General features: G+C 38.9%; 1 protein-coding gene across 4 annotated transcripts in view; it reads left to right on the top strand.

Annotated features, from left to right (window-relative positions):
• rps6ka3b (ribosomal protein S6 kinase, polypeptide 3b) overlaps nt 1-12,986 on the top strand; it is a 50,426-nt gene that overhangs the window by 20,004 nt on the left and 17,436 nt on the right. For 2 of the 4 annotated variants that reach the window (XM_065948607.1, XM_065948608.1), the window contains exon 1: nt 1-271. This exon is cut by the window's left edge. The exons of 1 other annotated variant lie outside the window; for it this stretch is intronic. In XM_065948607.1, the coding sequence (XP_065804679.1) occupies nt 1-271 (271 nt within the window). Of the gene's footprint in view, nt 272-7,970; nt 8,392-12,986 lie in introns of those variants that run through there. One more of the 4 variants, XM_065948609.1, reaches the window with a different exon arrangement.

The raw sequence follows: 12,986 nt of genomic DNA, 5'->3' as shown, positions 1-12,986 counted from the left end.
AATCTGCAAGATGAACAGCTGGAGGGTGTTCCTGTGTGTGCGTGCATGCATGCTTGTGTGTATTTCAGTGTGTGTGTGTGTGTGTGTGTGTGTGTGTGTGTGTGTGTGTGTGTGTGTGTGTGTGTGTGTGTGTGTGTGTGTGTTTCCCTCTGGGCGCTGGGCGCTGTGTGCTGCGACAAGTTCTCCAGTTAATCACTTTGAGCTGCGTTGTGACAGCAGAGGAGCGACGATGAAGACACTTTTATTTCACGTTCTGAGCAGGCAGTTTCAGGTACAGTTAACACACACACATAAACACACACAACACAGACAAAAACACTCACTCACACCATGCAGAGACACAGACTGTTATTACAGATTGTCTTTTTTTGGCTGTCTGTGTTTGTTTCATTTGTCGTGATTCACGCAGTCGCTGTTTGGCATGGTCTGACTTTGTTAATATTGTTTTAGGAGTCAGTGTGTGTGTATGTGTGTTTTTGTGTGTGTGTGTGTGTGTGTGTGTGTGTGTGTGTGTGTGTGTGTGTGTGTGTGTGTGTGTGTGTGTGTGTGTGTGTGTGTGTGTGTGTGTGTGTGTGTGTGTGTGTGTGTGTGTGTGTGTGTGTGTGTGTGTGTGAGTGGTGTTGTATTTTGAGCAGAGCTGTCACTTTGCATTGGCAGTATATTAGTCCTGCTTTATTCCTTTGAATCTTCATCCATTTTGCTGACATCAACAATTTTTATTTTTAATATTTATCTGATTTAATATATTCTGAAATAATATACATATATATGATATATATCATAATATTCAGGCAGACTTAAAAAGACAATAAATAGCAGGGATTTTGCAATAAAAATTCAATTTAATTTAATCTGCTATTTATTTCACACAATTTTTACCAGGAATTATTTCCTGCCAGTCCCCTGCTGAGATTAGACAAACACACTAACATACACTTACATGCGATTAGAGTTTTAAAAAAAAATTGTTCCTCAAGGGTTTCCCATCATGCTTTGTGTTATGTAGACAGTATTATGTCACCAGGGACTTAGTGGCATTACACCTGAGACGTGTTTACATGAGTAAATCTGCTGCAGGAACCAGAGTCATGCTGCTGCAGCTGTTAGCATGGAAACCTCAGAGCTATCACCAATGTGTGACTGTGGTAATGAGGAAAATCAGAATTTATATAAGGGTCATCAATATATTTTTTATAATTTTTATGCAGCTGTATGCATGTTTATCTAAAAAAAATGTGACAGAAATTTTTCTTTTTTTGTGTGCCTTATGGCTAGGAGGAGATGCTGATGATCATGATTGGAGTCTGAGGAGAAAGTGTGAGGAGATGTTGTGCAGATAACCAGCTTCAGAAACTGATTTAAAATGTGGGCCAAGCAAGAGAGCGAGTGATCATTTATTTCTTCCCCCCGTGGAGCAGCGCAGGCTCAAACACACTCACATGTTGCATATTTGAGTGTGTGTCTATGTGTGCGTGTTTGTGTGTGTGGTATAATTAAGAGGCTCAGTCGTCCTGATCAGAGCAGCTCGATTGGCAGAAGATGAAACTCTTTGATTTCATCTAATGAGGGGAGTGAGGGGGGAAAAGGGAGAGAAAGAGAGAGAAGGTGGAGGAAGAGGAAGGTAAAGCGAGATAGAGGATGAATAGAAAGGAGACAGAGAGAGAGAGAGAGATGGTGGCAGAACTGTCCGACAGTTCACTTTTATCTATGTGTGTGTGAGTGTGTTTGTATCTGTGTGTGTGTGTGTTATGGACAGATAACCATGGTAACACGGTTGGTATGGTGACAAAGTTTTTCGTCTCCTAGCTGTCCCCTTTCCTCATACCTCTCTCTCTCACTGTCTGTCCCCTTGTCACTTTATGTCATTGTCTCTTTATCTTTGCATCCTTTCTCTCTTTCTCTCTCTCTCTAGTTGATGTATCTAACCCTTCCTCTCTGTCTCTTTCTTAACCTTTGTCTCCCATTTCCCTTTATATCTCTTTTGTTTTTTCTCCCACTCTCTCTCTCCTTCCTTCCATCCTTCTTGCTCTGTCTCTTTCTCTCACTTCTCCTCTCTGTCTCCCCCTCTCTGTGTCTGTTACTTGATTTAATTTTTTTTTTCAGTGTAGCAGTATTTTTTTTTTTACCTCATTGTCAATCCAGATTTTAAGATATTTGAAGAAGTTGGCAATATGGATAAAACATTTCAGCTTTTTTCAAAGTCAATTATATTTTTAATTAATTTTCTAGAAAATATGAATTCTTTATTGATAAAATTATAGTTAAATAGTTATAATGTTTTTGCCCAATATAATAAAACAACCCTTACAAAAGTGGATACATTTTCAAAATTAAGTAAAAAACTTAAAAAACAAGCTCAAATGAAAAAGAAGGAAAGAAAGAAAGTAAGAGAAAATACAACTTCTCAATGAACTTTGTAGGACTAACTAGCTATCAGAATGAGAAGTTTATTTTTTGTAATTGTTGCTTTCGCAAACAAAGCGTACAAGTTAACTCAAAGTGAAGAAAAATTAAATATTTTAAGCCCATAACAGAATTTATGTTTGTACCATTGTGTTATACAGAAAGGCATCCTGGGGGTTGTAGTTTTAAAATCATTGACTTTATGACTTTATAACTTTATAACCGTTATACATGTTCAGTTTTGACCTCCTGATGAAACCAGGAGAGTTTTAGGACCTGACACTTCGTCACTGCGTTTCACCTCATCCTCTGAATCCCCTCAGTCCTCTGAGCACTTCTCTGGAGATCAGTTACAGCAGAGAGGACAGGACAGGACACACATACAGACTCACACACTCACACACCTTCATCTGCTGCTACAGAGACTGTGTGTACATGTGTGTGACTGTGTGTTCGTGCATGTGTGTACGTGTGCAGAGCTGAGATTGAAGATCTTGTCTTCCCGCTCCTGAATTAATGATGATGTCCTTCCTCTGTTCCTCTTCATCAATTCTTAATGCACTCTCTCCTTCTCCCTCTCTCTCTCTCCCTCTCTCTCTCTCTTTTATTCTGTACTGTAAACTCCTCCATCACCTACATTTTCCACATTTTCTTTCTTCTCCATCTTTATTTTTTCTCCTCTGTTGGTCTGTTGCCTTTGTAGCTTGCTACTGATGAGTTTTACAGAAGTTTTCAGTATATTGTAGTAACTCAAGTAATTACATAGTATATTGTAATTTTTAAATCCTTTTTAGGAAAATTAACAAATTATTTAAAAAAAAAAAGAAGAAAATCGAAAGACAGCCATCTCAGGGTCGGTCTTTATCCGCACAGCAGAGCGAAGCTCCCTCTGAGACTCCCTGGATCCTATAAACTACTGTTAGCTGCTGTTTCACTCTGCAAGAGGAGTGGAGTGAGGAGGAAGTGGAGAGCGCGCAGAGAACGTCACTTCCAAGGTGCTTTCGCGGAAAATCTGACTAAGGGCCCTCACAGCCTACAGGCTTATACAGGAAACATAGACAGACAGTGAACGTTTCATTTTTCACATCAGTTTACTGTTCGCTTACTAATGGGTTTATACATAGGAGAAGTGGCGTACTGGATAGCATCTTTAAAGTAGGCCTATTGTTCTGATAGGTTTCACAGACTGACAACATGAAAATGAGGATAAAATGGGATCTTTAATAAAACAAACATTATCGTGTTTTTGAGCCTCAATACAGTATAAAAAAACGATAGCTTTATGTATCAAACATTTTTGTCTTTCTTTCTACTTGTTTTCTAGTTGTTCCAGATTTCATTTCCTTTAAGAGACTCTCGAGCCTGTAAAGTAGAGAATAAACTCTATAGAACAAAGACTATTTAGTAAAATAATGATAGAAGTCCAGTTAGGTTCTGTGAAAGTCAACTGATCACGCCAACATGTTAGTGTTTAAACTGCACTACATTACCCAGAAATCTCCTGTCAGTCAAAAATGACAATGGTTATCTGTTGATGTGTTCTCTTAATCTGTAGATGGAGCTCTTTACTTCTCTTTCAGTCACTGCTCTGTGTGTGTGTGTGTGTGTGTGTGTGTGTGTGTGTGTGTGTGTGTGTGTGTGTGTGTGTGTGTGTGTGTGTGTGTGTGTGTGTGTGTTACTGTTTTATGTCATGTAAACACCATGAAATGTTTTGCGGCCTAAGAACAACACACTTACCCTAACATTTTACAGCTTAATGTACTCTCTGATCTCTGACGTGTGTGTGTGTGTGTGTGTGTGTGTGTGTGTGTGTGTGTGTGTGTGTGTGTGTGTGTGTGTGTGTGTGATATTTGAGCCTTGGGCAAGGCCAGCGGAAATGCACTTTATGCCTCTAACCTGACAAATCCCAAGCGTGCGTGTGGGTGTGCGGTGTCTTTTGTGTGTGTGTGTGTGTGTGTGTGTGTGTGTGTGTGTGTGTGTGTGTGTGTGTGTGTGTGTGTGTGTGTGTGTGTGTGTGTGTGTGTGTGTGTGTGTGTGTGTGTGTGTGTGTGTGTGTGTGTGTGTGTGTGTGTGTGTGTGTGTCCTGGCCATCCGGCCTGTTAATTTGATTGCGTAACAGGCTTAAAGGGGTGCAGATTGTCTGGAATGGCATGCCGCTCACTCAGCCCATGATAACTGATGCCATGGAGAAGCTTTCCACACACATACATACACACACACACACACACACACACACACACACACACACACACACACACGTTTACAATACATTGACATTTTAGGCGTTTATTTGATGCTCTTTCTAGCAGCAACTCACACTCAGAGCAACAGTACAAAGGCTATAGATCAGGATTTAAAGGAACCAGCCATTTCAATGTCACACACACACGCTGCTGGGATAAGAATACATTACAACAGTCTGGTCGGTATTATTACAAGAGTCCCACTTGCATCTATTTTTATTAGCAGAGTTAATCAGGGATCTGAAAGGGATGCTGGAAATGAGGCGTCACTTTATCTTTAATTTCCTTTCTCTCTGTCTTAAACACACACTCACATACACACTATTACACTTTCACAAACACACACACACACACACACGCACACACACACACACACACACACGCACACACACGTACACACTATTGACACTTGCCATCCATCACTGCAATAAACTACGTCACCAACAAGCGCTCCTTCCTTTTTAAGCCAAACTCTGCTGAAAGTAAATTAACAAATGGACTCTCAGCTACTCAGGCTGAAGTTGAAGTGAGATACCATTGTTAAATGCTTTATGCTGTGTTTTAATTTATATCTCAGTTGAGGGGTTAGAGAAAGGGTGGCATACTGCTTTGAGTGATAATAATCCTGAATTTATGTGGTGAACAATCAGAAGAATTGGTTCCTGGTCTGCAGTGTGATTCATGTAAAAGCCCGCTCAAGTTGGAACAACAAACTGGAAAGTTGGCAAATATTTTGGTCTGAGTCTAGAAATGTTTGTACCATGTTAAGCTGAAGAATTGCAGAAAATTGTAAATGCTGGGCTTGTAATAAAATGGTATTATTATCTCTCAGGGTCTGCAACAATCTGGGCTAAGGGTAGATTATTTATGGGTTGTTGGCCCAGCATTTTTTTTTTTCCCTTTCTTGTGAAAAACATATTTTCAAAATTAGACACAAACAAACACACCTCTGCTTTATGGATGATTTTTTTTTTTTTATCAAAGGTCAAGATCACTGCAACGTCTCTGAAAGGACTACTAATTGGATAAAATCATCATGAGGTGCCATTTTTTTCCTCAAAAGGTCAGCTTTGAACCTCATAATGACATCATAATGTGATTTCAAAAAAATAAAAAATAAATAAAAACCTCTCTGGTCATTATTCTGTTTTCATTTTCATGAAAGCAATATCCCAGGGACGTCTGTAGGGAATATCTTCAAATTTGGCTCAAACGTCCACCCAAGCCCAAGCAGACGGTCTATGGGGCAGACGGACGCCGACACAAACACTTGAAGGAATCTTGGTGTTCATGCGTTACTTTTACAGCTGTCCTGTTCTATCAGAAAGGTATCCTGAAAAGACTTATTTCCTTAATTTCCGACTCTATCCACTATCCTATCTCTACAATAAAGGCACAAAAAGGGGGGGCGGGAGGGCGGCCCCCCTAATATAATGGTAGGGGAAACACTGGTGTTGTTTACAACATATCCAAACTGGCAGACAAAGCAACACAGCCCAAAGCCTTAATGCCAGTTTTATTGCCTTTATATCGATCATCAGGTGGGCTGGTACGTCATCAACCTACCCGAAAATTCTACCGTTTGCGTTCATGCAGCTCACCCAAGAAAAATTTCAGGAAATACTCTTGAGTTTTGTGCATGTGTGAAAAGACTTTTGTTCGACACAATGTGTTTATCAAAGGGTGTTTGATAAAGACTAAATGTGCAGGAAACAAGATGAATATGGCCGGTAGTGATGCAGAGATGGTGATATTTTTGTCTATATGATTACGAGCATCACCTCTAGTACCAGATGAAACTTTTACGTTTGAGTAATAAATATAAAAAAACATTGATTAGTCTTGCAGTGTTCTTTGTATTTTCATTATCTGTGTCCTTGGCCCTGCTCCACCTTTCTTTCCCCCCTCACTGTTGTGTTAGTGTGAGCGGAAACCAGTGCACACTTTTGGAAGGCGACAACAGGTGGAGGTAATCCAAGAAATGTCACCCATCCTGTCGACCGTCCACACTGGCATTGTGTACATTGTGTTTGTCTGTCGTGAGGGGAGGGGAGGGGAGGGGAGGGGGTTGTGACAGGTGGAGGATTTTGAGAGGGGTCTGTCTCCGTCCTCATTGTGACTTTGTTGGAGTGTGGTATATCGTATGTGGGGTTTGGGGTTACTTCATGTGTGTATGTGTGTGCGTCATTGATTATCTCCTGTACGTCAGGAACAAAACCTTTTATTTGTTTTATGTCTCTATCCTTGTGTGTTATATGTTTATTCAGGCTTTTAGAGATCATCCTAATTCCACATGTTTTGTGAGTTATCACTGAAACAAAAGGCTTACTTAAAGAAGACTCAGATGAGGAATATTGCAGACTTCCTCCTTAAGGTCTGGATGATTTGATAAACGGATATCACAATTAGGACTCCCCCTAATCCACAGGCTGTGGATGCTGGCAGAGTCATATTTGTGCAAAATCTGGTAATATTACTGTAACCTGTCAGTCTACATGGTTCTGTGGCTTCTAACAAAGTCTTTGCCTGCACTGCCAGTCTGTTTGTCAACATAAGCACGCTTTCTAAACAGCACTGTGTGTTTTACAACAGCGCAGTCTGAGACCCTCGATGCACCAAAGCGCACTTAACCGAATGCTGTTGCTTTAAGATGCGTCTGAAAGGTTTGATGTAGGTTTGAGAAAGCTAACCGAATTCTGACTTGGATCCAGAACTACGATTTTAGTGAGAGAGATTTATTTGATTTGATTTAAAATGTTTTTTTTTTTGTATTATTCCTTTCTATAGCGTTTAAGTGAAAAAGTGTGTAAATGCTTTTTAAATATTTTTATTTAAAAGAGAAATACCAGATTTTTTGATATTCTTTTTGCTCCCCATGTTTGAGAATTTTTAACTACTGTTTATTAGATAGTGTAAATATTCCAATTAAATAAAAATAATGCTTCTTCTCTAAAAGAAGAAATAGAAACTTCCAAACAATTCAGGATGGTTTTTAAGGCTCCTTTGAAGTAAGTGTACGCTAACATCTAGCTGTGTGGCTGCTCGAATGAAAATTAAGAGATAGTTTATGGATAATTCTTTTAATTTGAATAAAATCATTGATGAGGTCTTAGATTGATTGTTATTTTGGACAAAATTTTGTGTTGAAGTTTGTCTTTCTGACCTGAGTGGGTGTGATTGAAAATAGAGGAGGGGACTCTCGTCCTCGTGGTGTTTTCTCATTGGTCACAGAGTTATGTGAGTGTGGAGTTGATGGGGATCTCCAGGAAACCTGATGGAAACATGGGGTGGAAGGTCACAGCTGTGTGTCAGTGAACAGGAGGGTGTAGGGGGGAGTCAAAGGGGGATCCCGCTTCCCATCCTGATTTAGACTCCCCCTCCCCTCCTCCCCTTCCTCTGGGTATCCCCTCTCACTGACTCACTGACTTGTTTGCCTGTCCCGGTCCAAGTCACTCACTGCCACACTGTCGCTGCTCACAAACACTCCGATCTTCACTGAGTGATGACACACTGCGCAGCAGAGGCCAAACCGGCGTGCTTGAGCGCCTTAACCGGCCTCATCAGAGCGCTGAGGAGAAGACTGAAGGCGCTCAGACGTCTGCTGCTGCTCACCAGGATGGAAGGTGACCGTCAGAGAGCAGAACAACCCTTCGAGGGCGGCCGGTTTGGGCAAGCCAGGCTGCTGAAGGGGGAAAATGAGGGGACAGTTTTAGGCTGCTGTGGACCAGAACACAACAGCGTGGCTGTGAGTAGTGCTCCTGAATGTGTGTGTGCCGCTTGTAGGTCTCTTTTCAGTCAATCAAATGACAAGATAGCCTAACAAACATACAAAAAAAAATATTCCTGTTATATTTGGATGTGGACTTTGCTTTATGTATTAGAGCTGTAAAAACAGTCCTGTCGTCTTTAAGTTTGGATGAATATGAGTGGAGTGCAGCTGGTGTTAACAACTTATTTCAAAGCTTACATCGCAATAATATGACTGTCACAGGCAACTGCTGCTTTAAAAAGGCAGAAAGTAACTGATGTCCTGGTCATCCCTGAAAGAAATAACAGTGTATAGAGAATCAAAAATGCCCAAAGAAAATAAATTCTAATGGGTAAAACCATAAAAATAAACCATTTACATGTTAAAATCAGGGTCATGGTGAAGCTTTTTTACGAAGAGGACTGTGTGGAATATTTGCTGTATACAATTTGTGAAATCAGTTTGTCACATTTGATTTCAGATACGTCTTCTAAACTTTTGTCTTTTATAAAACAGTAGCCTAGAAGGTAATATTTTATATTATGGCTTATTGGAGCTCTATAAGAGAGTTGAAGAAGTTACACACGTTTCATGGCTTAGTTCAAATATAAAGCTCAGATTATTAAAACTGGTAAGAACAGAAATCTGTGACTTAGCAATACTATTGTTTAGGGGCAAAGGACGTCCCAAATGGTCACTTAGCTCAGCTTGTTTTTAGTTGGTCAGATTGGAGTTATTAAGTCTGCTGAATAGGTCATACCACATTGTTATTGTAAGAGGGTCAGTTTTGTGGTTGAACTGACATCAGAGGGTTACTCAGTTCAAACTCATTCTCAAGTCCAGACATTGTAATCATAATCTTTGAATCAAATAAAGTATGGGATCGTCTCTGTTTCCTGCGTCACATCAGAGAGCTTCATAAAAGATCTTTAACTTCATGCCGTCTATCAACTTGAGTTAAATTTCTGCTCTGTGGAGTTGAAGGTGTTTATGTTTGTGAGATCAGCTGATGTGAGGTGATATTTCAGAAAGCCGATGGCACACAGACAGAAAGTTGCCCTGTTTATAGTGATTTCTAATCATGTTTCACTTAGAAAAGAGCATTTTTTAAATAATATTTAATCCTGTTTCTGCCAATAAATCAAATAAATGAAAAGCAAGCATTCTCCAAAGTGACAACACAGTAATGTAATACGTGTGATATACATTAGCTGCCTGTGTGTGAGAGTGTGTGAGAGTGTGTGAGAGTGTGTGTGAGTGTGTGTGAGGAGTCAGGGGATTCATGTTACACCACCCTCGTCCTCACTAACTCTGACGTGTCCTAAGACATTTACAGTGAAACACACACGACCGGAGCGGACCGAACTGTTTGGACAAACTCAAGTTGTGAAAGTAGTTCATAACACTTAGTGATAGAAAAAACATTTTCTAAAAGTACTCAAGTCCTTGTATTCAAGTTAGTGTTATCATCAAAATGTACATAAAGAATTTGAATAAGGACTGTCAGTGTTGAAGTGTTATTTGTAATTCGATGAAGGTGACCCCACGGCACCATTGAATGGCTCTTTTCACTTTAAAAAAACCTTCCAGACATCTCAGATGAGAAGATCTTTCCACTTGGTGACATCAATCAGTTCACTTTTTTACCTTTGTCTTTGGCTATTATCATTAACTTTGTGATCCATGGCGAGTTCCTTTTTCCGGGGATAAGTTAATGTTGTAATTTACAAACAAAAGTTGTTTTTTTTAATGCAAACAGGAAGTAAAGCAAACTTTAGTTTAAGCTCTTTTGAAATGCAAAATAATGGAATTTTCAATTGAGCGATAGAAATGCGACAACTGACATCAAACAAGAGAAGTCAAAAGCAGATAGCAACCTCTGCTGGTTAAAAAGGGTATTGCAAAATACATTTTTGTCAAATCGATTTAAATTGGCCATATTTGCAAATTTAAAAAAAAATTGAATTAAATGGTATTGTTACATCAATATATCAAAAAAAAGTATAATTTTATTGAAAAACAAAACAACGGACTAATTAAAAGTGCTTTAATGTTATTTAAGTTACAAAGCATTCCTTTGTTAAGAGACCTTTATTCTCCAGATTACATAATTAAATGAATGAATGTTGAAACTTCCTCAAATGACTACAGCAACAAAATCATCTTCTCTGCATTGGCCAGCTTTGTATTTCACAACAAGTCGCATTTCTACGTAAATCTGTCAAAACAAACATCCTCGTCTATTTCTTCATGGAGAACGTCGACCTCTGTATAAAAACAAAAAAACAAAAAATTCTCCTGCAGCCAGACACACACACCCTCTGACTCTGGTTGATTTCCCGTCAGGCCGGAGGTTAATAACGTGTGCAGAGTTTACGTTAATGTGATCTGATGTGTGTAATGTGTCCGTTGGGGAGGTCTGCTGCTCCGTGCAGAACATCCACACACTGATTCTCTATTCTTATGAGGACCCCTAATGTGATCTGATAGAGGACAGATGATGTGAAGTGATGCAGAGCTGCAGAGACGCCTCCTTGACTTCTGTTTCACTGAGTGCACTCTATGTTTGTGTGTTTTAGTTTATATCTGTGAATACTCCCATATTTATTGTTACCCTGTCTGCATAATGTTCAGGTGCCTTATAACTGTAATTGTTTACATGTAGTACGCTGCTGTGTAATGTATTTTTTATCAGATTGCAATTTCTATTTTTTTTTTTGATACTTTTTTATGTTTAGAATATTTTTAAGCCTTAAATTATTTATATTTGTAGTTTAACTCAGGGTGTGCCATCATAATTTGAGTTTGTTGTTCTGTTGCTCATCAGTATATTGATAATGAAGCTTTATATTCATATTCCTATCTACATGACCTCGTAGCGGTATTCAAAAACATATTTCAAGATGAAGCATATATGGAAAGACAGTTGCTATATTGACTGAAATAAATGTATTTTTTATTTTTTTGCCTTACCTGATTTTAATGCCGCAGATTGTTTCTCACTATAACATTGTTGTGGTTACAAAAAAGAAGATGAATAAGTCAGGATGAATTTTTTTCTCCTGAGTAATAGAGAGCAAAAACTCCTGAAGCCGAGACGATTCAGAGAGGTAGAGACTGGAGTGTATTTTTCTTTAGGCAAAATTTGAGGCAACATGTGCTAGTGCTGTCATTGTGGTTGCAACACTGTGGTTGAAATCTGTACATGTGTTTGTGTGTGTGTTGTCAGTTTGTGTGTATCTTAATACAAATAAACCATAGCAGGGACCAAAATAATAAACCATAGCAGGGACCAAAACAGGTTGTAGAGACAGGTAGTTTTTGAGGTAATGTGCATGCATGTGTTGGCGCATCAGTTGTGTATGCACACTATGTATGTGTGTGTATGTCTGTGTGTGTGTGTGTGTGTGTGTGTGTGTGTGTGTGTGTGTGTGTGTGTGTGTGTGTGTGTTGGAAGAACAGGTGCAGGGTTAGCAGTTTTAATCCTGTGATTAAGAGGTGCTACATGAGCATCCTGTCGCTTCGACTCTGATCCTCCATCTGCATTCTGACTCACACACAAGCACACACGCACGTACACACATAAATACATTTGAAATGGCAGAATTCCTAAACTCGTTGGCTTCTCAGAAATCTCTTTTCTTAGACCGCAGAGCCCCAAAAATCTGTTGGTGTTTTTTTTTTTTATCAGCTCTTTGCTGTTTTCAACGTTGTGAGCTGCGTTCAGCTCTGTTTAATGAAGAGTCTCATTAACAAACAGTGTGATGTTCCATATTAAGCGCTGTTTATATGCAGTGTTGATGGCATGTGTGCATGTGTGGAGGAGAGTAAGGCTGGGAATCATTAAGGTAGGGCTGCATACGTTATAGAAATATTTAATTACATGCAGTATCCAAAATCTAAGAAGCAGAACCTTTTTTTTCTCCTTTTCTTTTTTGAAATATGTGTATGTCGTTATTGAGAGCGGAGCAGAATAGCAAACATGAACACCCACAAACAGACGCAGCAGATCCAGTTCTGAATAAATGAACTACATTACAGTTTTGCTTCTAGAAGTACAAAGGTGTGTACATCACTGTCTGTTTGAGATTAAATTAAAAACTGATTTCAAAGACAACATACTTGGAAAAAGTTGCTGAAATTAACTCATATGTCATGTTGTTGGCTTTCTTATTCTTAGGGAGCAGATTATTATTCATTTAAAAGAATTCAGCATTGTGCATGACAGAAAAAGAGACAAATAGTCAAAAACAAAGCTTTTACATTTATTTTTGATTCAGGAGGGACATGTTGCAAAAAAAAAAAATGCACTTATTTGTTTCTTTTATACACTACATAACATTATTATTAAGACAAGATAATATATACATGTAGAAAAGATGTAGATGATAAATTGTAGAAAAGTATTTGGTGCTCTTGGAAATAGGGAAAAATGTCTAATGCTCAGAAAAGGGACATTTTTATTTATTGTTTTGTTGACATACATGTTTATATATTTTCTTGGGTTTTCTGTGTTCAGTTGGTGCTGATTGCTCAGCTTCCTCAGGTTCATGTGGCTGCCTCTCATTGGCTGTAGTTAATATACTTTATAT

This window comes from Labrus bergylta, chromosome 20, assembly GCF_963930695.1.
Source record: "Labrus bergylta chromosome 20, fLabBer1.1, whole genome shotgun sequence".
Classification (NCBI taxonomy): Eukaryota; Metazoa; Chordata; class Actinopteri; order Labriformes; family Labridae; genus Labrus; species Labrus bergylta.
The sequence above is the reverse complement of the archived record's forward strand: the minus strand, read 5'-3'. Positions and strand labels throughout refer to the sequence as shown.